The 26188-nt window shown below is 39.0% G+C and overlaps 1 protein-coding gene across 1 annotated transcript in view; it reads left to right on the top strand.

The window, feature by feature from the left end:
* The window catches only part of ADGRD2 (adhesion G protein-coupled receptor D2), a 677900-nt gene extending 655615 nt beyond the window's left edge, over positions 1–22285 (top strand). The window contains exon 23 of the mRNA XM_053695488.1: positions 22048–22285. Within this exon, the coding sequence (XP_053551463.1) occupies positions 22048–22076 (29 nt within the window). The 3' untranslated portion in view covers positions 22077–22285. The remainder of the gene's footprint in view (positions 1–22047) is intronic.
* Positions 22286–26188: the final 3903 nt, after the last annotated feature.

Here is a 26188-nt window from a genome sequence, read left to right as displayed (position 1 = left end):
AAAAAATAAAAAAGAACTAAGTTACAAAAATAAAAAAATATTTACAAACATTAGAAACATATTACAACAATTTTAAACTAATTACACGACTCTAAGCCCCCTAATAAAATAACAAAGACCCCCAAAATAAAAAAATGCCCTACCAGCCCTTAAAAGGGCCCTTTGCGGGGCATGCCCCAAAGAATTCAGCTCTTTTTCCTGTAAAAAAAAACATACAATACCCCCACCCAACATTACAACCCACCAGATCGGAACAGCCAATAGAATGCGAGCTCAATCTGATTGGCTGATTGAATCAGCCAATCGGATTGAACTTGATTCTGATTGGCTGATTCCATCAGCCAATCAGAATTTTCCTACCTTAATTCCGATTGGCTGATAGAATCCTATCAGCCAATCGGAATTCGAAGGACGCCATCTTGGATGACGTCCCTTAAAGGAACCGTCATTCGTCGGGAAGTCATTGGAAGAAGAAGATGGGTCCGCAGTGGAGGTCTTCAAGATGAAGCCGGTCCTCATCGGATGAAGATAGAAGATGCCGCTTGGAAGAAGATGGTTGCCGGTCCGGATCTACTCTTCTTCCCGGATAGGATGAAGACTTTGGACCCTCTTCTGGACTTCTTCAGCCATCGGATGATTGATGTCTAGCCCCCGCTTGGGCTTGGATGAAGATTTCGGAGCCTGGAACGATCGGTGATACCTGGCATGGTGAAGACAAGGTAGGAAGATCTTCAGGGGTTTAGTGTTAGGTTTATTTAAGGGGGGGTTGGGTTAGATTAGGGGTATGTGGGTGGTGGGTTGTAATGTTGGGGGGGGTATTGTATGGGTTTTTTTTTCAGGCAAAAGAGCTGAATTCTTTGGGGCATGCCCCGCAAAGGGCCCTTTTAAGGGCTGGTAAGGTAAAAGAGCTTTGAACCTTTGTAATTTAGAATAGGGTAGGGCATTTTTTTATTTTGGGGGTCTTTGTTATTTTATTAGGGGGTTTAGAGTAGGTGTAATTAGTTTAAAATTGTTGTAATATTTTTCTAATGTTTGTAAATATTTTTTTATTTTTTGTAACTTAGTTCTTTTTATTTTTTGTACTTTAGATAGTTTATTTAATTGTATTTATTTGTAGATATTGTATTTAATTAATTTATTGATACTGTAGTGTTAGGTTTAATTGTAACTTAGGTTAGGATTTATTTTACAGGTCATTTTGTAATTATTTTAACTATTTTAGCTATTAAATAGTTCTTAACTATTTAATAGCTATTGTACCTGGTTAAAATAAATACAAAGTTACCTGTAAAATAAATATAAATCCTAAAATAGCTATAATATAATTATAATTTATATTGTAGCTATATTAGGGTTTATTTTACAGGTAAGTATTTAGCTTTAAATAGGAATAATTTATTTAATAAGAGTTAATTTATTTTGTTAGATTTAAATTATATTTAACTTAGGGGGGTGTTAGGGTTAGGGTTAGACTTAGCTTTAGGGATTAATCCATTTATTACAGTAGCGGCGAGATTCGGTCGGCAGATTAGGGGTTAATAATTGAAGTTAGGTGCCGGCGATGTTAGGGAGGGCAGATTAGAGGTTAATACTATTTATTATAGGGTTATTGAGGCGGGAGTGAGGCGGATTAGGGGTTAATAACTTTATTATAGTAGCGGTGTGGTCCGCTCGGCAGATTAGGGGTTAATAAGTGTAGGCAGGTGGAGGCAACGTTGAGGGGGGCAGATTAGGGGTTAATAAATCTAATATAGGGGTCGGCGGTGTTAGGGGCAGCAGATTAGGGGTACATAGGGATAATGTAGGTAGCGGCGGTTTACGGAGCGGCAGATTAGGGGTTAAAAAAAATATGCAGGTGTCAGCGATAGCGGGGGGCGGCAGATTAGGGGTTAATAAGTGTAAGGTTAGGGGTGTTTAGACTCGGGGTTCATGTTAGGGTGTTAGGTGCAGACGTAGGAAGTGTTTCCCCATAGAAAACAATGGGGCTGCGTTAGGAGCTGAACGCTGCTTTTTTGCAGGTGTTAGGTTTTTTTTCAGCTCAAATGGCCCCATTGTTTTCTATGGGGGAATCGTGCACGAGCACGTTTTTGAAGCTGGCCGCGTCCGTAAGCACCGCTGGTATCTAGAGTTGCAGTGGCGTTAAATTATGCTCTACGCTCCCTTTTTGGAGCCTAACGCACTGAAAACCCAGCCATTCTGTGAACTCTAAATACCAGCAGTATTTAAAAGGTGCGGGGGAAAAAAAGCACGCGTAGCTAACGCACCCCTTTGGCCACCAAACTCTAAATCTAGCCATTAGACTGAGGTCCTTGATGAAGGCCTGGGGCTTCCTGGGAGAAAACCTCAGGAGCCCAACTTATGGGAGTCCAGGTGGATATCTGGATTGCAACTGTTTAAGCCACTGTCGACCCACTACAGGTGCCTAATACATGATGCACTAATTCTGGAAACCACTCATGTGCTCGCATGGGAGGCAGAATGGAGACGAGAGTACACCCCTAAACAATGGACCCAAGCAATTCAGACAACTAAAAACTCCCTTCATTGTATCACAATGTATGAACTGTTCTACAAACTGTTAAATAGGTGGCACCGAATTCCAGCTAAGCTGCAAAACATTTATCCTTCCCATTCCCCATTATGCTGGAGAAATTGTGTTGAAATTGGGACCCCCCTCCATGTTTGGTGGACGTGTCCACACTTGAGACCCTTTTGGGCTAAAACCCAAAAACTGTGTACTGATCTTGAACTACCCTCCCCAACCCAAGCAGTTACAGCCCTCTTACATCTTGACATCACTACTTTGCCCAAACATAAGCAGGCCCTATTGATTTACATCTCTCGACCAAATTAATGATAGCCAGAAACAGGAAAAAACAGTTTCCTCCAAAATGGCAAGGGGCCTTCTTGGTTACTCCTTGACACATATATCTACCCTACCTACCCTCTCCCCTCTATCCTGATTCCTCCCCCAGGAGATGTACCCTGCTCTTTTGTTCTTCTTCTTTTAAAAAGAGAGGACAATTTTTTTCAGTCTTGAAACACGTATAAGTATTCGAATTGTCTCAAACCCCAATTACATACCTCACAGTCCAGGAAAAGGATATGAAGGCCCTTCCATATAGGTACTGTTGTAGTTTTTTAAGGGCCCCCACCAGGGCCAGGCATTCTTTCTCCACTGCTGCGTAACCCACTTCTCTGGGCAATAGCTTCCTGCTGATATAGGCTATGGGGTGTTCCTGGCCCTCCTTATCCAACTGGCCTAGCACTGCTCCCAACCTGAACATAGAGGCATCTGTATGGACACAAAAATGTTTGGCTGGGTTAGGAGCATCCAGGATAGGGGCAGAAGTTAGAGCTGTCACACTCAAGGGACCACAGTACTTGTTGAGGTAACTGTTTTCTGGTCAGGTCAGTCAGGGGTTTGGCCAGGGCACTATAGTTGAGAAAAATTTGCTGTAGTACCCTGTGGTAGTACCCTGCTGTCCCTAAGAAAGCTAAGACCTGGGTTTTGGTCTTTGGGTTGGCCAGTTCGCAACTGCCTCAATCTTGGCCGGCTCTGGCCGTTGCTTCCCGCAGACATACACTTGTCTGGCTTCAGCGTCAGACCTGCAGCCTTGATTTGGTCCAGAATGGTAGCTCGCTGCACATAATTTTCCTAACTGACTCAGGGACCGATATGCAAGAGTGCCTGTCACGGGGTCTCTATTTGGTGCAGCGCTACCGTGGTGTACCCAGGGTCAGTGCGTGGAGAACATGCCTCGTCTGACTTGCTCCCTCTGCACAGTCCCTAGCCTCTCATCTAGCTTTATGTCCCCTACAACTGTGAGTGCCCTATTCAGCTCCGGCAAGGGGAGACTCTCTGAGTTCTCCATGGCTGTAGCGCATATGGCGGCTACTTCCTCCGGCCTCTCCTGGTAGGCCTTTAGCATGTTCACTTAAAAGGCCCGGCGGACCCGTTTATCTGAACATTTGGCTACCAGCTAGGTCGTATCACAGAGTTGCTCTACCACTCAATAGTGTCCCAGCAAGGAAGCCTGTAGCTTGTCGGTCTTGACAGGCTTCAGAGCCAGGACTTTCTGCCCTACCTATAAGGTGCGGTTACGAGCATTCCTGTCATACCACCACTTCTGCCTACCTTGTTTGGTCCTTCACTCAGTCCCTGAACTCCAGGACGTACCCCACAATGGAGAATGGAGAATGGGGAATGTGGTGCCCAATGCGCAGCAGGTCGTACCGATACTTATGCGGTACCACCAGCTGGCACTTGGGCATCTGTCTGCCCCCCCCTTTGTAACCTTGTATAGGAGCTCTCTGTCCCACTCAAAATGGTCCCCTCCTAACCCCCCTGGGTCAGTCCCTGCCTGGGCATGGTAGGGAGCTACGGTCAGGTTCCTCAATGTCTCCTGGGCGAAGTCGTGGGGGACGCCCAGGAAGTCAGGTTAGCTGTTGGGGTAGGAGTCAGGAAGTAGTGGCTTACCTGGGTCCCCAGATCGTGTGTGGTGGCCTGACATCCATCTTGTTGCCGGGTGGTAACTAGGGAAGCATCAGTGGGGCCATCCAATACAAAGGAGGAGGTCAGGTGCCCCAAATCATTTTCCAGCAAGACCCCTGCGGGTAGATGAGCCAGGAACCCTACTTCCACAGCACAGGAGCCGGCACCCCAATCCAGGTGCACTTGTGTTGTAGGGATCTGGAGCACCTTACCCCCAGTCACGCAAACTGTAAGGAACTTCCCTGTCCGGTCCGAATTGTTGACCATGTGTGACTGGACAAGGGTAGCAGTTGTTCCACTGTCCCGCAGTCCCTGTGCTGGCCAGCCATTGATCCATATGACCTGGCGGTGGTGCAGGTGGTTGTCACCTGTTGTTGCTTGCACGGGGTCCACCTCATGTAGGACCCTAAACTCTTCCTCTGCCTAGGCAGCATGGTCAGCGGGGCCCTCCACCTCTAAGCAGTAAGCGGAAGCCCTAGGGCCCACAGCGGGTGTACTTGTCCATTGATCCAGGGGCGGGTTGCTCAGGCAGTTGGACCAAACATGGCCCACTTGGTTGCACTTGTAACATCTGATCCATAGGGTGGACTGGGCCCAGAGTAGTGGGGGGTAGCCTGCTGGGTTGGAGGTACCAGAGGTACCAGGGAGCAACCGGTGGGCAAGCCAGAGCTGCAGTGGAGTGACCCACCGGGTGAGGCTCTGGCCCTACCTGACACCGAGCATCCAATAATTGGTCGGTCAGGATGGCTGCTTGCCCAACTGTCTCAGGCTTCCTATCCCTGACCCATTCTCGTACCTTGGGGAGTGGTCAAGGAAGTGTTCAAGAAGGATAAGCTGGGAGGCTTTGGCCAGGGTGGTTACTTAGCAGCCTGCGAACCAGTAGTCCAGAGAGCAGGTGAACTAGTGCACTCACTTTGTGAAAGGCTGCCCCTCTTGCTTCCTTAGCAATCATATCAAGTTAAAATGCGTTTCTTCACCCGGTCATAGTTCCTCTTGTCCTCTGAGGGGATAGCTTTGAAGTCAGAGTCATCGAAGGCTCTCCCTGATAATTTCCCAATCAGGAGGGTGACTCGGTCAGCACTGGCAATGCACTGTAGTTCACATTGTGTCTCAAACACTTGGAGGTATCTATCTATCTTCTCATATCTGTCTTTAAAGACACAGAAAGCCTCATGAGGTAGCTTCTTTGGAGGAGGAGGAGGCCCCAGAGTGACCATCATGGCTCCTCCCAGTGACTTCTGGACTTCCAGCATCATGTGGTGGGTGGCGTCGGTAATTATCTGAGTGATAATTTCCTGTGTTGGTATGGTCTCATAGAGGGCCAGTTGCCATCATACTTCCCACTGGATCTCAGACATCTCTGTCCCCCCTGTGGTTGCCTCACTTGGCCGGTCGCTGCCTCGGCTGCTGCCGGGCTCACTAGCCTGCTCGCTAGCTCGATCACCTTCCATTAGCTTGGCGATGATCGCTGCCTTTGACTTGTTGCCGGCCACTTGCCTACGGGCTTCCAGCAAGTCTTTGAGAGTACACTTTCTGAGCTCTGAGTACTGCTACTCCATCCAAAGAGGACTTGTTGGTGGTTTGGATGTCCCAGGTAGAAGGAAACATTCCACCACTGCCAACCAGTTGTGACGGACACCGGCTAACCTGACTGGGTAGCTCCACCAAGGGGGTCCTTCCTATATCTGTAACTTGTAGCTATAGAGCGGAGAGAAGTGATTATAGCTAGAACCCCCCAAATAGCCAGACAAAACCAGTATCCAGACGAAACATGAACAGACTTTATTGTGAGACACAAACTGCTTATATACACACAGCTCATCATGATAAGATTCTTATTTGACCCCCACATCTCACACTATTCCCGCCCCTCCAGGCAGACTGGCGCCCCATAGGAGCCACAGTCCCATAATGTCCCCGTAATACAGAGGTGATGGTTTTGGGGTGATTGAGCAGCGGCTATTCCCAAGTACCAATGGAGAGCTCAGGACCCCAAGGTTTCCCAGTCCAAAAAGCGACATGATCCATTGCTGGGGCCGTAGCGGTAGCATGTCAAAGGTACACCGGGTAAGCCAGGGGAAGTAGGGGTTGTAGGGGGGTCCAAAATCCCAAGTTCCCAAGGGAGCTCCTGTGATAGACACTGGCTACCCCAACTGTGTAGCTCCGCCAAGGGGGGTCTTCCTATACCTGGTACTTGTAGCTATAGAGTGGAGAGAAGTGATTATAGCTAGAGCCCACCCAAATAACCAGACAAAACCAGTATTCAGGTAAAACATGAACAGACTTTATTGTGAAACACACACACTTACATACATCCAACTCATCATGATAAGGGTCTTATCTGATCCCCAGATCTTCCGCCAATCCCGCCCCACCAGACAGGCTGGCGCCCCATAGCATCCATAGTTCCATACAGTCTCCGCAACACAGAGGTGGTGGTTTCAGGGTGATTCTGAGGGAGCAGCAGCTATTCCAAGTTACCAACGGAGAGTTCCGGGCCCCAAGGGGTTCAAGTCCAAAAAGCGCCATGATCCGTCGCTGGGGGCCGGAGCGGCAGTGGATCAAAGGTACCCCGGGTAAGCACAAGTGGAGTAGGGGTAGATGGGGGGTTTGGAACCCCAAGTTCCCAAGGGAGCTCTCTTCTGGCATTCCCCCCATCTCTTGCCCTCCCTAGGGGATATTAATCCCCAAAAGAGCGAAGCTCTGGGGCAAAGGGACGCTGGAGTGACCTGGAGTAAAGGTCAGCGGGTGTCCGGGGTAAACCGGACAGCCAGTAGTTCCAGGAGCCCGGCCGGCTGGCAAGTTATTAGGCGGTAAGCTACCAACTATTCCATGAGGAGGAACAAACAGCAAAACAAGAGACAGGAAGAGTTTAAGAGATCCCATAAGCCTTGAAAAGGCCAAAACTGATTTAAAAAGGACTGAGCCAGGTAGTGGGGGAGGGGGTAGCCTTGGCAGCCTGGTATCCGTGACAATGCCTTATTCCTTATTCCCATCACAGAGTCACACAGAATTTATCAGTTAAAGACCATAATTTTCAGTTTGAAACTCTGCTTTTCAGCACTTCTTTAGCACATCATGGGAGAGATTAAAGCTCTGGTATATTAGGGTATTTTTGCCTCCTCCTAGTGTTCTGGAGTGTAATCCCACATGACTATGACATAAGGTGAAACCTGACCTGTTACTTGGGGAATCAAACATGTCTCCTGGCTTACAGACCAGTGTTCTATCTGTGGGCCATTTGGGGGTCTTAGTGGCTGAAGGATCTATTGTGGATATACAACCTTTCTGAGGTTCATGCTGCCTGTACACACATGATCAAGTATGTCTTATATGTAATTAGTCCCCTTTAAAAGACTAGACCCTAGCTCAGTGATCTGGCATTGAAGTTGTTCATACTCATTGCCATGGCCTTTGTTCCTGTGCTTGTTTACTGATGATTTCCCTATTGTTGAACTTTGAATAGTTTTGGAGTTTGCCATTTGGACTGTCTTTTGTACTGCCGCTCCCTGATTGATTCCGACCCATTGCCTGACTTGGTCAAGCTACTGTATACTTATCTTTGTAAAGTCACAAAACAACCAACAAACATATAAGTTTATGTATTTTTCTCATTAAACGAATGGACAGTCTACTCTAGAATTTTTATTGTTTAAAAAGATAGATAATCCTTTTATTACCCATTCCCCAGTTTTGCATAACCAACACTGTTAAATTAATATACTTTTTACCTCTATGATTACCTTGTATCTAAGCCTCTGCAGACTGTCCTCTTATTTTAGTTCTTTTTAAAGACTTGCATTTTAGCCAATTAGTGCTGACTCCTAGGTAACTGCATGGGCGTAAGCACAATGTTATCTATATGATACACATGAACTAATGCCCTCTAGCGGTGAAAACTGTCAAAATGCCCTGAGATAAGAAGCGGCCTTCCAGGGCTTAGAAATTAGCATCTGACCATACCTAGGTTTAGCGTTCAACAAAGAATACCAAGAGAACAAAGCAAATTTGATGATAAAAGCAAATTTTATAGTTGTTTAAAATTGCATGACCTATCTGAATCGTGAAAGTTTAATTTTGACTAGACTGTCCCTTTATCTTTTTGATTGGATGAAGCTAATGTTAATATTTTCACTTTTTTAGTTCCATTCAAACATTGGTTTCTTGTATAATGAATATTAAAGGGGCCTGCAATACAAAATTAAATTTTTATGATTCACATAGAGCATGGAGTTAAAAACATCCATAATCAATGGTACTTTGTTCTTTTGGTTTCCTTCATTAAAGAACATACCGACATAGGTTTACGAGTGTGTCTTCAGCACTATATAGCAGCATTGTTTGCAGCAATATTATACATTGTTGCAAACACTGCTGCTATACACTACTCAGGTTACATGCTTACTTTGTTGGGTCAACCAATTAATTATTTTTAAAGCTAAGCATCATGAGATCAGTTTTTAAGTATTCATTTTTACTACAATGTCCTTACAAAGCTCTGTGTTGCAGGAAATCTCTGTGCGCCTCCACCGTATCATTTCATATCTCCCTCTTATCTTGCCTTTTATCTGGAAATATACTTCTTTTATATATCTATGTCCTTATTTCACAAAGGTCTCAGAAAATGGTCCTATTGTGCCTGAAAATTCAAATTATTACTCTTAATATTACAAGCACCTCTTGGGTTAGTTAAGCCTCAAAAAGTAAACGCTATTGGATCAGGTTAGGTCGTCTTAAGACCATGTAACAATGGTTTCAAGAAAATGTTATACAACAAGCAATGCCTACAGTTAATTGCTTTTTCTGATTTCACACTAGTTAATACATCACAACAATTTGATTTGTAAATTGAATAGCTGTACATGATCTATTTGTGTATTTATCACACAGGAAGGAATGTTTCACATTGTTACAAGGTACATACAGTAACTGTATGTATTGGACCCATTCACCCTGCTGATATTTATTTCTCAGACCACTAAAGAATTATTTCTGGAATTCATCAAATCATTTATGTTAAACTTATTCATACAGAAACCTTGACGGAAAAATAATAATGAATTCTTAATCCCAGCCTGACCATTCTAGTGGCCATCAACAATGTATGTTTTTAATGTTTTTTTAATGTATGTTTTTTAAAGCTATCATTTTACAGTAAAAGCCTTGAACAATAAAATTAGTTAAATGCAAGGTGAAAATCTGCATTGGTTTTAAAAGGTAAAAGGGGGAAAAAATATTGTGTTAATGCACAAAACTGTTTTTAAAGCTTTGCTAAGAAGAATCTGACCTAAATGTAATTAAGAATAAAATGGTGTAAGGAAAAAAACTTTTTTTTATCAGTATAGGTGTTACTAGGTGCTATTTATTGCATTTATGTTATTAAAAGTAATATTCTAATCTAAAAAAATCCAAGCACCTTCATGGGTCTATTTTAGAATTTATTTTAGCATATACGGACCCATAGATTAACATAATGAAACACCATAAAAATACCCATAATCAGTTACTTAAGTGATCAAAAAAATGATAAAATATTCAAAGACAATGCAGATGTCTGTGAAACATCTGTCCTCAGTATTTGAGGGCCCACAGAATAAACAAAGAAGATGAAAGTACATTTGTAAAGCGTAGGTCTCAAATTTGTATCCATTTCAAAACATTTGAATTGGTGCACAAAAACATTGCATGACCACTTGTATTATTGTTTTTTTTTATTTCAAATCTAATTCAAACATAGAACATACAAACACAGATTATGGGATACAAGTGGTGCTCTAATTGTTGAGCATGAGCGATATTGGAATCTTGAATACAAGTTGAAAGTAAATGTGATTGCAAGAGCGCAATCACATTTTACGCTTGTCTAGTTAGCATTACTGAAAACCTTGTGTAAAAGGTAGATTGTTAAAAAAGAGTTGCACTAAACACAACATAAATACTGTTACACTCATATAAACACTACTTATATAAACACTAATATATACAGTATATATATATGTGTGTGTTTATATATATTTATGTTTTTTACTGTATATATACTGTGTACATTTCATATTCTAATGTTCTTCAGATACAGATTTTTTTTTTATATTCCTATGTATATCTGTATATACCTATATATCTATTCCTACAGATATATAGGTATAGATATCTATTTTACATTAATATGATCAATATCAATATTATATATATATAACGATACAAATTAAAACATTTTCTATGTGCAGAACATAGGAATGTAAAATATGCATAACGAACTTCAGGTTTTGCTCTTTAGGTCTACGCTGTTTCGGGATAGCGCACATGAAGAATTAGAAATCTTAAAGCACATTCTTGAAATATTAAATATAAACTATTAAAAAATAATAATAATTATTAAAAATTATATATAATGTAAAAAATTCTAAATAATCCATAGAATATTATATATATATATACTATGAATTGTTTAGAATTTTTTACATTATATATAATTTTTAATAATTATTATTAATATTTTTTAATAGTTTATATTTAATATTTCAATAATGCGTAATAATTTGTAATAATAATAAAAAAAATATATTTTATATTTAATAATTCAAGAACGCTTTAAGATTAGTAATTCTTCATGTGAGATGAAATCGGAAGCACGTTATACATATTTTTTATTCCTATGTTTTAATTTTTATTATTAAATATATATATATATATATATATATATATATATATATATATATACAATGGCATGACACATACAGATTTGTTACTATAGATGTTTCATCATTGTGTAATTCAATTCCACACACAAAAGGTTTGAAAGCACTTGAACATTTTTTGAACTTATATTCACAATATGACACTTGTACCACCCAATTTTTGTATACAATGGTGGAATACATACTCACTCACATTTTTTTTTATTTGAAGATCGTTACTATTTGCAAAAACGTGGCACAGCCATGGGTGCCAAATTCACACCGTCCTATGCAAATCTCTATATGGGATTTTGGGAACTGTGCCACATTTTTGGAGATAGTAACCTATTCAGGAATAACATCAAATATTATGGGAGATATATTTATGATTTGGTGCTGGTGTGGGAGGTTGATGACCAGTCCATCCACCAGTTTCATCACTATATCAACTGTAACAATTTCAACCTTTCTTTCACATCGGAGCACAACACATCAAGTATTAATTTTCTGGATGTCGCTGTCAAATCCACTTCATCTTCTATCGAAGTTGAACTTTTTTTAAAAACTACAGTTGGCAACACTATATTACACTCCACTTCTTGTGACCCACAGCACACAATTAAATCCATACCTTATGGTCAATTTGTTTGCACAAAAAGGAACTGCTCAAGAGATAGTTCATATTAAAAACATTTGACTGAAACTCACAAGAAACAAAAAACAAATATCAGACAATATGGTGATAAAATACCAACTTTCTTCAACACTTACAGCCGCAATTATTCCAAAATTTGCAGTATCATACGTGAATGCCTTCCTATTCTACAAGGAGATAGCAAATTGAGACAGGTCATTTCTAATGGTTGTCATTTTTCTACTAATAGAGCTAGGACCCTTCGAAATGTGTTGTCTTCTTCTTTGTTGTCTAAAAGCCAACAGCGCACATGGCTACCTAGCAGCATTGGTTGTTACAAATGTCATGGCAATGTTTGCAAAACATCAACACACATTAAGACAGGCAACAAGTGTACGTCATTGGTTACAGGTTCGGAATATGACATCAGATTTAATATCAATTGCAAAACAACACATGTTATTTATTTGTTAACATGTAAAGGGTGTAATAAGCAATATGTCGGACGCACCAAGCGTGCCCTTAGAGATAGAACTTTACAACACCTTAGGGACATGAAAAATCCTGACAGCAATACACCCATAGCATAGCAAAACATTTTTGACAGGAACATGAGTCTAGGGATGCCTTGTTACAAGTACAGGGAATAGACCATATACCCAAGCACAAAGGGGGGGGGGAGATAGGGAACGCCTTCTAGATCAGAGGGAAGTTTTGTGGATTTTCAAACTGCAATGTAAACACCCATCCTGGATGTAAATTTCTTTTATTGAATTCTGCAAATAATTTATATGAATTTACAATGTTTAATAATTCTGTTTAAAATTAATTTCTCTCTTTCCATATATATATATTGTAACTTTCAAGGTACAGGACTAAGAGGAGTACACAGTTATCTTTGTTTAGTTATTTATCAGATTTAAAATTGAAGCCTTAGGGGCCGATTTGTCAATGCTTCAACTGATAATATGCTGGAATCTCACATCAAATTAGATGCAAAGTTGATCCACCGCAGTTAACAAAGTGTCAAGATTGTCAAATGTTGAAATGTGTGACGTAATATACGCTCCCGCGATATAAATCCGACGCAGATCGATGCTTGTGTTATTCAAGCGGAATACTGATTATCCACTGTCACATTCGACTCTATTTGACCCTCTTGCCAATTTATCAACATTCAACAGGTACGCTTGCATCTATTCTGACGCAGTGTACCTATCGTTCAAACCGCCACCCTTGAGGTTGTGAATGCCATAGAAATCAATGGGAGTCTGAAAACACAGAAAGATTATGTTCGATGCTGCAAGACAATGAAGCATATTAGATAATAAAAGTAAATTAGGGAGATGTTACCCTACTTATGGATTATGTTACATCTTTGTCTCTCATTAAAAAGCAAGGGGACAATATTATTGCTCCAAATTTGGTGGGAAGTATTGCCCCAAATTTGGTGCACTAGTAGATATAGGGATAAAAATGAAATAAATGAATTTCCTTTTTTTTTGGATAAATCTATTTGCACCATGTTTAACTCATGTAATACAAGTTCCACTCTCCACTTCGCACCAAATTTAACGCAACACTTTCGCACCACATTTGACACAATACTCAAACTCCTAAACAACCCACAAACTGGTAAAATTTTCCATAACTTCTTATTGGTAAATGCATAATCACGTGATTAATTAAATCAGCCTATCTGATTGAAATATACATTTTCTACTATCTCTAACAAATCAAATTGCTCTATACTTGGGTCATTGATCACTAATCAGAACTTGTAAGTGCCATTTGTTACATTGTGTATTATACTTTGAAAGTATGTATATGTGAAATTAGTATTAAAGATAAACATTGATGATGACATTAGGCCACACAGTGTAATATTTCTGACAATGTTTTTAATAATCGAATGTTGTTTGAGCTATCAGTTTAAGATTATATTGAATCAAAGGGATAGTCTACCTAACATTAAACTGTCATGCATCAGATACAGCAGAAATTAAAATTACCTCTTTACTGTCAAGCTATTTTAAGTGTTTTTCTTCCTTCTCTTGAATTTCATTTTCATTAAGAAATGTCATCTTAAATGCCAGCCCATTTTATAACACCTGTGTAGGGGTGGTGTTTCAAACTAGACTGCAATCAGGAAGGGTTACACGGGTGCAGAGAGAAAACTGGCTTAGCTCTTAAAATATCCATTAATTGCAAATAAATACATATGATACCTTGCTCAGAATAATTATATATTTACACTATATACATATAGTGGTATAAATAAACACTGAGCTATTAAAAACAACATTGTTTAGAACAAAAAAAGGAATTTAGGGACATGTAAGTATGTCTGTAAAAGATTTCTGACATATATATATATATATATATATATATATATATATATATATATATACAGTACATACAAGTATGTGCAAAGATATATGTACAAATTCTAGTATTAATAATCATTTAAAAAAAAAAAAGAAAAAATCATGAGATAGGCATATCATGATTTCCAGAAATACAAATACGCATTCATTTATGTGAAAATATCATATATCAGATGTTTTGTATAACAACTAAATAAAAAAATAACTTTCTATGAGATATAATTGTTCAGGTATAAATCTAGCTATTTCTTGGGCATTAACAGATGAAAAATAAAAGATAAGCTTTAGAGAAATGTGCTTGTTCATGGACAGTAATAAAATGGTATAAATACCTTTATTATAGTAGCGGCGACGTTGGCGGCGGCAGATTAGGGGTTAATAAATTTAATATAGTTGCGGCGACGTTGGGGGGGGGCAGATTAGGGGTTAATAAATATAATGTAGGTGGTGGCGGTGTTGGGGGCAGCAGATTAGGAGTTAATAACTATAAAACTATAATGTAGTTGGTGGCGGTGTCCGGAGTGGCAGATTAGGGGTTAATAGTATAATGCAGGTGGCGACAATGTCGGGGGCGGCAGATTAGCGGTTAATAAGTGTAAGATTAGGGGTGTTTAGACTCGGGGTTCATGTTAGGGTGTTAGGTGCAGACAAATTTTTTACTTCCCCATAGGAAACAATGGGGCTGCGTTAGAAGCTGGACGCTGCTTTTTTGCAGGTGTTAGGTTTTTTCTAGCCAGCTCAGCCCCATTGTTTTCTATGGGGAAATCGTGCACGAGCATGTTTAGCCAGCTTATGGCTGATTTAAGCAACGCTGGTATTGAGGTGAGATGTGGAGCTAAATTCTGCTCTACGGTCACCTTTTTGCGGCTAACGCCAGGTTTAAAAAAACCTGTAATACCAGTGTTGGCTTAAGGTAGCGTTAGAAAAAAAAGCCTTGTTAGCCCCGCACCCCTGTGAACGCCAAACTTGTAATCTCTGCGTATATTTTTTACGCAGAAGAAAATTTTCTTTTTTCTCAATATATATATATTTTTTTGTAAAATATATATATTCCTATATACAGGCATGGCCAAAAATATTGGCACCCCTGCATTTCTGTCAGATAATGCACCACTTTGCCCAGAAAATTGTTGCAATTACAAATGTTTAGGCATTCTCATGTTTATTTCTTTTGTTTGTATTGGTGTGACACAAAAAAGTGGAAAAAAAACAAAATCTCACACATTCCACACAAAACTCAAAAAATTAGACTGGACAAAATTATTGGCAGCCTCAATATAATATTTGGTAGCACACCCCTTGGAAAAAAATAACTGAAATCAATCGCTTCCTGTAACCATCAATGAGTTTCTTACACCTCTCTACTGGAATTTTGGACAACTCTTCTTTCGCCAACTGCTCCAGGTCTCTCATATTGAAAGGTTTCCTTTTTCCCAACTGCTGTTTTGAGATCTCTCCACAGGTGCTCTATGGGATTGAGATCTGGACTCATTGCTGGTCAGTTCACTACTCTCCAGCGCTTTGTCTTAAGCCATTTCTGGGTGCTTTCTGATGTGTGCTTTGGGTCATTGTCCTGCTGTAAGACCCATGACCTCTGACGGAGACCCAACTTTCTGACCCTGGGCCCTACACAGAATTCTTTGGTAGCCTTCAGAATTCATAATGCCATGCACACAGTCAAGACATTTAGTGCCTGAAGCAGCAAAGCAACCCCAATATATCAGTGAACTCCACCATGTTTGACTGTAGGGACCGTATTCTTTTTCTTTAAAAGCCTCATTTTTTCCCCTAAAAACAGTAGACTGATGGGCTTTACCAAAAAGCTGTAATTTTGTTTTGTCTGTCTGCAGCACATTCTCCCAAAAGGATTTTGGCTTCCTCAAGTAAGTTTTGGCAAACTCCAATCTGGCTTTTTTATGTTTCTGTGTCAGCAGTGCGGTCCTCCTGGGTCTCCTACCATAGCGTCCCTTTTCATTCAGACGTATAGTGCGAGCTGACACATTTGTACCCTGTGCCTGAAGGTCATCTTGAATTTGTCTGGAAGTTGATCGAGGTTCTTTATCCACCATATGAACTATCCTTTGCTGCAATCTTTGATCAATTTTTCTCTTTTATCCAAGTCCAGGGAGATTAGCTACAGTGCCATGGGCTGCAAACTTCTTGGCAATGTTGACACAGGAACAATAATATCTCTGGAGATGGACTTGCAAACTTGAGATTGTCCATGCTTTTCCACAATTTTTGTTCCTTAAATAATCAGACAATTCTTTGTTGCTCTTTCTCTTCTCTATGCTCAGTGTGGCAGACAGACACACAACAGAAAGGTTGAGTACATTTTTCACCATTTTAACTAGTTGCTGGTGTGATTTCTATATTGTCAGCACCTGTTAATTGATACAGGTGAGTTTAATTACAAATTACAGGAGCATCACAAACTTGGAATGCAATTATTTCTTACAATTTTGAGAAGTTGCCAATAATTTTGTCCAGTCCATTTTTGTAATTTTGCGTGGAATGTGTCAGATTTGGATTTTTTTGTGTCATACCAATACAAACAAATGGCTAGATTTAGAGTTTTGTCGGTAAAGACCCGCGTAGCTAACGCAGCTTTTTTTCCTACCGCTGCTTCCAAACAACGCTGGTATTTAGAGTTGTCTGAAGGGCTGCATTAGGCTCCAAAAAGGGAGCGTTCAGCCGAATTTACCGCCACTTCAACCCTCAATACCAGTGTTGCTTATGGTAGCGGTAAGCTTGCAAAACGTGCTCGTGCACGATTCCCCCATAGAAAACAATGGGGCAGTTTGGGCTGAAAAAAAACCTAACACCTGCAAAAAAGCAGTGTTAAGCTCCCAACGCAGCCCCATTGTTTCCTATTGGGAAACACTTTCTAAGTCTGCACCTAACACCCTAACATGAACCCTGAGTCTAAACACCCCTAACCTTACACTTATTAACCCCTAATCTGCCGACCCCACTATCGCTGACACCTGCATTACACAATTGACCCCTAATCTGCCGCTCCGGACACCGCCGCCAACTACATTATCCCTATGAACCACTAATCTGATGCCCCCAACATCACCGACACCTACATAATATTTATTAACCCCTAATCTGCCCCCCCACGTCGCCGCCACCTAACTTCAAGTATTAACCCCTAATCTGCCGACCAGACCTCGCCGCTACTATAATAAATGTATTAACCCCTAAAACTAAGTCTAACCCTAAACCTAATACCCCCCTAAATTAAATATAATTTTAATCTAACAAAATAAATTAACTCTTATTAACTAAAGTATTCCTATTTAAAACTAAATACTTAGATGTAAAATAAACCCTAATATAGCTACATATATTGTAGCTATTTTAGGATTTATATTTATTTTACAGGCAACTTTGTATTTATGTTAAATAGGTACAATAGCTATTAAATAGTTATTAACTATTTAATAGCTACCTAGTTAAAATAATTACAAAATTACCTGTAAAATAAATCCTAACCTAAGTTACAATTAAACCTAACACTACACTATCATTAAATTAATTAAATAAATTAGCTACCAATACCTACAATTAAATACAATTAAATAAACTAAACTAAATTACAAAAAAAGCAAACACTAAATTACAGAAAATAAAAATAATATTACAAGAATTTTAAACTAATTACATCTAAGCCCCCTGATAAAAAAAAATAAATAAAAAAAAAATAATAAAAGTCCCTACCCTATTCTACATTACAAAGTAATCAGCTTTTTTTACCAGCTTTGCGGGGCATGCCCCAAAGTAATCAGCTCTTTTGCCTGTAAAAAAAAATACAACCCCCCAACATTAAAACCCACCACCCACATACCCCTACTCTAACCCACCCAAACCCCCCTTAAATAAACCTAACACTACCCCCCTGAAGATCTCCCTACCTTGAGTCGTCTTCACCCAGCCGGGCTGAAGTCTTCATCCGATGAGGGAAGAAAAGGACATCCAGACCGGCAGAAGTCTTCATCCTATCCGGGCAGAAGAGGACATCCGGACCGGCAGACATCTTCATCCAAGCAGCATCTTCTATCTTCATCCATGCGGAGCGGAGCCATCTTCTTCCCAGCCGACACGGATCCATCCTCTTCAACCGATGCCTACTCGCCGAATGAAGGTTCCATTAAATGACGTCATCCAAGATGGCGTCCCTCGAATTCCAATTCGCTGATAGGATTCTATAAGCCAATCAGAATTAAGGTAGGAAAAATCTAATTGGCTGATTCAATCAGCCAATCAGATTCAAGTTCAATCTGACTGGCTGATCCAATCAGCCAATCAGATTGAGCTTGCATTCTATTGGCTGTTCCGATCAGCCAATAGAATGCAAGCTCAATCTGATTGGCTGATTGGATCAGCCAATTGGATTGAATTTGAATCTGATTGGCTGATTGAATCAGCCAATCAGATTTTTCCTACCTTAATTCCGATTGGCTGATAGAATCCTATCAGTCAATCGGAATTTGAGGGACGCCATCTTGGATGACATCATTTAAAGGAACCTTCATTCGGCGAGTAGGCGTCGGTTGAAGGGCATGGATCCGGGTCGGCTGGGAAGAAGATGGCTCCGCTCTGCATGGATAAAGATAGAAGATGCCGCTTGGATGAAGATTTCTGCCGGTCCGGATGTCCTCTTCTGCCTGGATAGGATGAAGACTTCTGCCGGTCTGGATGACCTCTTCTGCCCCATCGGATGAAGACTTCGGCCCAGCTGGGTGAAGACGACTCAAGGTAGGGAGATCTTCAGGGGGGTAGTGTTAGGTTTATTTAAGGGGGGTTTGGGTGGATTAGAGTAGGGGTATGTGGGTGGTGGATTTTAATGTTGGGGGGGTTGTATTTTTTTTTACAGACAAAAGAGCTGATTACTTTGGGGCATGCCCTTTTAAGGGCTGGTAAAAGAGCTGATTACTTTGTAATGTAGAATAGGGTAGGGACTTTTATTATTTTTTTTATTTTTTTTATTTTATTAGGGGGCTTAGATTAGGTGTAATTAGTTTAAAATTCTTGTAATATTTTTTTATTTTCTGTAATTTAGTGTTTGTTTTTTTGTAATTTAGTTTAGTTTATTTAATTGTATTTAATTGTAGGTATTGGTAGCTAATTTATTTAATTAATTTAATGATAGTGTAGTGTTAGGTTTAATTGTAACTTAGGTTAGGATTTATTTTACAGGTAATTTTGTAATTATTTTAACTAGTTAGCTATTAAATAGTTAATAACTATTTAATAGCTATTGTACCTAGTTAAAATAAATACAAAGTTGCCTGTAAAAGAAATATAAATCCTAAAATAGCTACAATATAATTATTCATTATATTGTAGCTATATTAGGGTTTATTTTACAGGTAAGTATTTAGTTTTAAATAGGAATACTTTAGTTAATAAGAGTTAATTTATTTCATTAGATTCAAATTATATTTAACTTAGGGGGGTGTTAGGGTTAGACTTAGCTTTAGGGGTTAATACATTTATTATAGAAGCGGCGAGGTCCGGTCGGCAGATTAGGGGTTAATACTTGAAGTTAGGTGGCGGCGACGTTGGGGGGGCAGATTAGGGGTTAATAAATATTATGTAGGTGTCGGCGGTGTTAGGGGCAGCAAATTAGGGGTTCATAGGGAAAATGTAGGTAGCGGTGATGTGCGGTCGGCAGATTAGGGGTTAAAAATATTTATTATAGTGGCGGCGATGTGGGGGGACCTCGGTTTAGGGGTACATAGGTAGTTTATGGGTGTTAGTGTACTTTAGAGCACTGTAGTTAAGAGCTTCATATACCGGCGTTAGCCCATAAAGCTCTTAACTACAGCCTTTCCATGGGCGTTAGGAGTCTTGTCGGTAGAGGTGTAATGCTCGCTTCAGCCAAGACTCTAAATACCGGCGTTAGGAAGATCCCATTGAAAAGATAGGATATGCAATTGGCGTAAGGGGATCTGCAGTATGGAAAAGTTGCGGCTTGAAAGTGAGCGGTACACCTTTACCTGGCCGACTCTAAATACCAGGGGGCGGCCAAAAGCATCGTTAGGACCCCTTAACGCTGCTTTTGACGGCTAACGCAGAACTCTAAATCTAGGCAAAAATAAATAAATTTGAGAAAGCCTAAAAATTTGTAATTGCAACAATTTTTGCGAAGTGGTGCATTATCTGACAGAAATGCAGGGGTGCCAATATTTTTGGCCATGACTGTATGTGTATACATGTGTATTTACGTTTTAATGTGTGTGTATGTATGTATATATATATATATATATATATATATATATATTTATTTATATATACATATATACACATACATACACATGTTTATACACACACATATATATATACTGTATATGTATGTTGCAGTTAAAGTAAGAAGTTGGGTAATGCTAGCATTACCCGGGTAAACCTGGCATTTACACACACACATATATATATATATATATATATATATATATATATATATATATATATATATATATATATATATATATATATATATATATATATATATATATATGTCAGTGGGGGAAGGAAATATATGATTTCATTGGTGTCAGTGGGATGCTATGAGTTACCAGGCACTCTGTCAGGCCTGCCTGGTTTCCCTTATGTGTGGAGCGGCAGGCCTGTCAGAGCATGCAGCGTAGGCATGTCATGGTCCAGTACTGGAAAATCGGCCATTGAGAAACCAGGATCTAGAAGATACTTTAAACTTCAAGGTTTTCATAGGTGATCCTTTCAGCTTGAAGGTTTTATATTCAGACCAACAGTCAGTGTTGCCTGAGAACAGCAAATTCCTTTTCTATTTCTGATGTAGCATCTGATAAAAGAAAACAACATTTATGTTTACCTCTTAAATCGGCCAGGACACAGCCATCGTACAGCGATGTGGTTTGTCATTAAGGGCTAAGCGACCATCGTTAAGGGGTTAACAGCATATATACAGGGTTATTTTTCACATATCAAACACACATGCACACTATAATGATAATGTCCCTCTTTAAATACCTTAAAATTACATACATAAAAACATTTACATATGTTCAGCCGACAAATCCATCTCTTTCATGGAGATGAGAGTCCATGATCCATTACTTCTAGGATTCAACTTCTGGCCACTAGGAGGCAAACATTCCCAACCATTAAAGGGGTTTTAATCCCTCCCACCTCTCTAGTATCTCAGTCTAATGTTTAGTCAATAAAGAAAAAGTAGAAATGTAGGAAATGACAAAGTAGGGAAAATGAGGTGGAAACTAGAACTGACGCCAGTAAAGGCTAAATAAAATTGGGCGGGTCTCGTGAACTCTCAACACCATGAAAGAAATGAATTTATTAGGTGAGTATACATTTTGTTTTCTTTCATAAAGTGTTGAGAGCTTACTACCATTACTACTGGGATCTAATACCCAAGCTGTGGAGTCCACAGGCCCCTAATTACCAGATACTGCTTCCTGGAGAACTTTCCTTTCAAACGCAGAAGAGGCAAAAACATAAAAATGGAAGAATTTAGTGAAAGTATGTAAGGAAGACCAGGAAGCTGTCTGCAATTTTTTTCAACAGAAGCCTCATTTATAAATGCCCAGAAAGTGGAAACTGATATAGTAGAATGAGCAGTAATGAATTTTGAGGGAAACTTTCCTGCTTCTAAGTAAACCTTGTAAATCAAGTGTTTTACTCAAGAAGCTAAATAAACAGTGGTGGCCTTCTGACCTTTACCTGGACCTGAGAAATGAACAAATAAACTAGAGAATTGTTTTAAATCATTTGTGGCTTGCAAATAGAATTTTATTGCTTTTACAAAATCTAAATAATGTAAAAGTCTTTCTTTTAAATTTTTGTAATTAGGGCAAATAGAAGGGACTACAACCTCCTAGTTGACAGTATCTGAAGAAACCACTTCAGGAAGAAAAACAGCCCTTAATACCACCTTATCTTGCTAAAAGGATAAGGAGGCTTGCAAGGAAGAGCAGAAAATTCAGGAACTATTTTGGTGGAAGATATTACTAAAAGATCACATGATGAAGGGGAACTCCCCAAAATGTTGTGGTTTGTTTGATGTAACAATAAATGGATTTTTACTTTACTCCGTTCTACCATTTTTTGAGACTTGTTCATTATACTTTGGGAGTTTTTGCAGTGACTCCTGGTAGAACTGGAATCTGATAACAGTGCTGGTCCTAACTTTGTATTCAGAATTGCTAATAGGAGCAAAACCTTCCAAGAAGCTGAATATCTAAGCCATACATACGGTAGGTTCAAAAGGAGAAACTTGTAAAGTTCTCAAAACCAGATAAAGGTTCCAAGGAGGAGAAATTGGTTTAATTACTGGTCTTATCCTGGCTAAAACATGAACAAATGTTTTACATGTACAAAATCTTTTTTTAGCATAAAACAGAAATAGCCAAAATTTGACCCTTCAAATAACTTGAAGATAAGACTTTGGGGTCGAATTATCAAAGGTCCGCAAGGCCTCGCTTAATGCGGAGAGCAATACGCTCTCCGTATTCAGCATTGCACCAGCAGCTCACAAGAGGTGCTGGTGCAACGCCGCCCCCTGCTGACTCGCGGCCCATTGGCCACCAGCAGGGAGGTGTCAATCAACCCGATCGTACTCGATCGGGTTGATTTGTGGCGATTCCTGTCTGCCTCATCAGAGCAGGCGGACAGGGTTATGGAGCTTCATAACTGCTTTTTCTGGCGAGCCTGGAGGCTCGCCAGAAACACGGACCCACAAGCTCCAATCAGAGCTTTATAAATGGGCCCCTTTATCTAAACCATCTTGTAAAAATTGAAGAATTCTCGTAATTATAAAATAGTGACAGCTAAAACCATGTTTTTCACACCACAAATGGAACATTTTCCAAATTTTGTGTAGATCTTTCTAGTAACAGGCTTATATCAACCTGTAATACACGCGCTAACAAAACACATGTAAAACATAATAAAACAAACCATTACAGTCATGTATATATATACTAGGGGCGAGATTACAAGTGGCTCGCTAACGTTCACTGACACGTTCATTTGTGTGCATATTAAAAGCTAAAAGTAGATGTGTTCGCTAGTGCTCAATCGAATTTAACGGTGGTCGTGTTAGCGCGACCAGGGATAAAATAAAAGTTGCATCAAACATAAATACATTAAAATAGACTGTTACACTCATATAAACACTATCTGAAAAAATAGTCATAAAAATATTAATAACATTTTTTATAAAGGTTCAAAGGTATATTGTATATGGCCATGTATTTGACTGCAAAGGGCTATAAAATAATAATGTTTTAATATTCAATAATGTGTTTTACTGTGTAATTATTCTAAATATTGATATTATATTATTATATTATATATTAAATATTCCAATGTTCTTCACATATAGGATAGTTATTTTTATTTTAAATATATATATATATACTGTATATAATATATATATATATATATATACCTATATATCTATTCATATAGATATATAGGTATAGATATATATTTTACATTAACAGTATGTCATATATATATATATATATATATATGTATTTAATTAAAAAATATATTTTTTTATATGTGAAGAACATCGAAACGTAAAATATGCATAAAGTGCTTCAGGTTTCACGCAGTGTCGGGTTAGCGCACATTAAATCTTTTTTATTTTAAGGCATGTTATTAAAATATTAAATATTAAAAAAAAAAATAATAATGATTACAAATTATTATAGATACTGTAAAAAAAATATATTCTATGGATTCTTTAGATTTGTTGTACATCTATAATTTTTAATAATAATTGATATTTTATATTCAATATTATATGGGTTACGTCCTTCTATAATTATTATTATTATTATTATAATATATATATATAAATAAAGAGTCAACAAATTCCGCAGCTCTGTTCATGAGTACAAAAGATTAAAGTACAACAATACAATATTATTAAGAGACAGGACAACATGTATCAAATGCAGGAGGAATTGAGAGCCCTATTCCATGGAAACTAATCTACAGAGGCTTTCTGTGAGAGGTGGGCGGGGAAGGCAAGTGATGCAGGTTGTGGGAGGTGAAGCGGAGCAATCTCTGCTAGTGTATTTACATGTATGGCTGTTGTCTGGGCCCCTTGCAGTCACATACTTGTTCTACTTACAATACTTAGCTCTTCACAACAGCTAGAGCGCAGATGTCTTCAGAATACCTGGATACTTCTTGATAAGGACACGTGTTGCAGGCTAGACGGAATTGGATGATTTCACACTTGCCTTCTAAGGGCTGTGCTGTATATTTAGTACAGCATTTAATACAGATTTTAAAATGTACATTTGCTCTGGGGGAGGGGTGTTTGTGTCTGTCTTTGTATGTGCATGTGCTGACTACTCTTCTTTAAGGGGACACTAAACTATTATCAATTTTTCTTCGTTATCTTGTTATCTTTATTTTAAAAGCAGGAATGTAAAGCTTAGGAGCCGGTCCATTTTAGGTTCAGCACCATGGATAGCGCTTGCTTATTGGTGACTGACATTTAGTCACCAATAAGCAAGCATAACCTAGGTACTCAACCAAAAATGGTCCGGCTCCTATGCATCACATTCCTATTTTTTACATAATGATAACAAGAGAATGAAGAAAATTGATAATAGGAGTAAATTAGAAAGTTGCTTACAATTGCTGCTGTATCTGAATCAGTAAAGAGAACATTTGGGTTTAGTGTCCCTTTAATGTGTGTCTGGCCCTGCCTTACTGTGTGTGTCTTTCCTTACATGCGTTTGTGTGTGTGACCTAGGCTTTTGTCTGTTTTTTTTGTTTTTTGTTTTTTGAAACAATTTTTTATTGAAGTCGTAATCAAATACAATATATAACAGGTATGCCCAAAACATTTACAAATAGATGTATACACAGTACCATTAGTAGAGTAATATATTCAAATATTTCAGGCGTAATTATAAAATGTGGGCTATCTTATAAAGGGACTTCAGTTTTGTCATAGAGTATCATAAAAATAACAAAAACAAAAATGGGCCTCTCCCAGCTAAATAAGAGGAAGATTAAGGTATCTACTCAGATAAAAGATAAGAATAGGGCTAGGGAGGGGATAGCTCTATAGTTTTATGGGGAGGGGGGATGCAGCGGGCGAGAGCCCTCAATATAAAATAGGAGGGGGGGGGGGGGCGGAGCCAGGTAGTATGTGAAATTTGTAAATGTACTAAGGAGTTAGAGCTTTTAAGTACGTCATTAAACAGCATTATAACGATATTGTTTAGGAACATCTAAGTAGTGTATTTTTCGTCTGGAAACGAACAGACCAATTATAAACAATAGGTTTAAATATTTGGGATAATTATAGGTTATATGCCAGAACAAGAGGTATCTCTCTATAAGATTTGCATAAGGTAGTATTGAAGCTCTATAGGGATTTACCTTTATAAGCATTATACATATAAAACAGTGAGCAAGAGTGGGCCCCAGACACAGAAATTAAACCTTCAAACATTTAGGGAATATGAAAATTACCTACATGTACCCTTATGCACAGATATTGACAGGTAGCTGTATAGGCCAGTATATGCTATAACTAGGAAATCTTTGCTAAACACTCAAGGCCAAGTGAATAAGCTAAAATCAGAGCTGTGACGAGGGAGATACAATAGCATAGAGGGTATATATACAAAAGTATGATGACAGAGTTTTGAGAAAAAAAACAACAAAATACCCTGCTTTTAAGCTCTAATACACCCCTAGGCTATTCTAGGCCCACATAAATTCTATACATTAGAGATATGGTCAACCTGTAATCAAGCGACTCACAATGAAACCAACAAGACGCAGGAAAGGAGATTGATGAAGTTACCTATTGTATAACTGGGGATGAGACCATCCTTAGATGAATAATAAGCCCAGTTTGCTTTAACTTATAAATTACAGTCTACCTCTGCAGCAGAATTTATGCATATGACTCTCTATTAAGCTACCTCAGTCGTAGGCGTCTTAGTATTAGAAG

The sequence above is a fragment of the Bombina bombina genome, chromosome 12 (assembly GCF_027579735.1).
Source record: "Bombina bombina isolate aBomBom1 chromosome 12, aBomBom1.pri, whole genome shotgun sequence".
In the NCBI taxonomy this organism is placed as follows: domain Eukaryota; kingdom Metazoa; phylum Chordata; class Amphibia; order Anura; family Bombinatoridae; genus Bombina; species Bombina bombina.
This window is presented reverse-complemented; position numbering and strand designations above follow the sequence as displayed.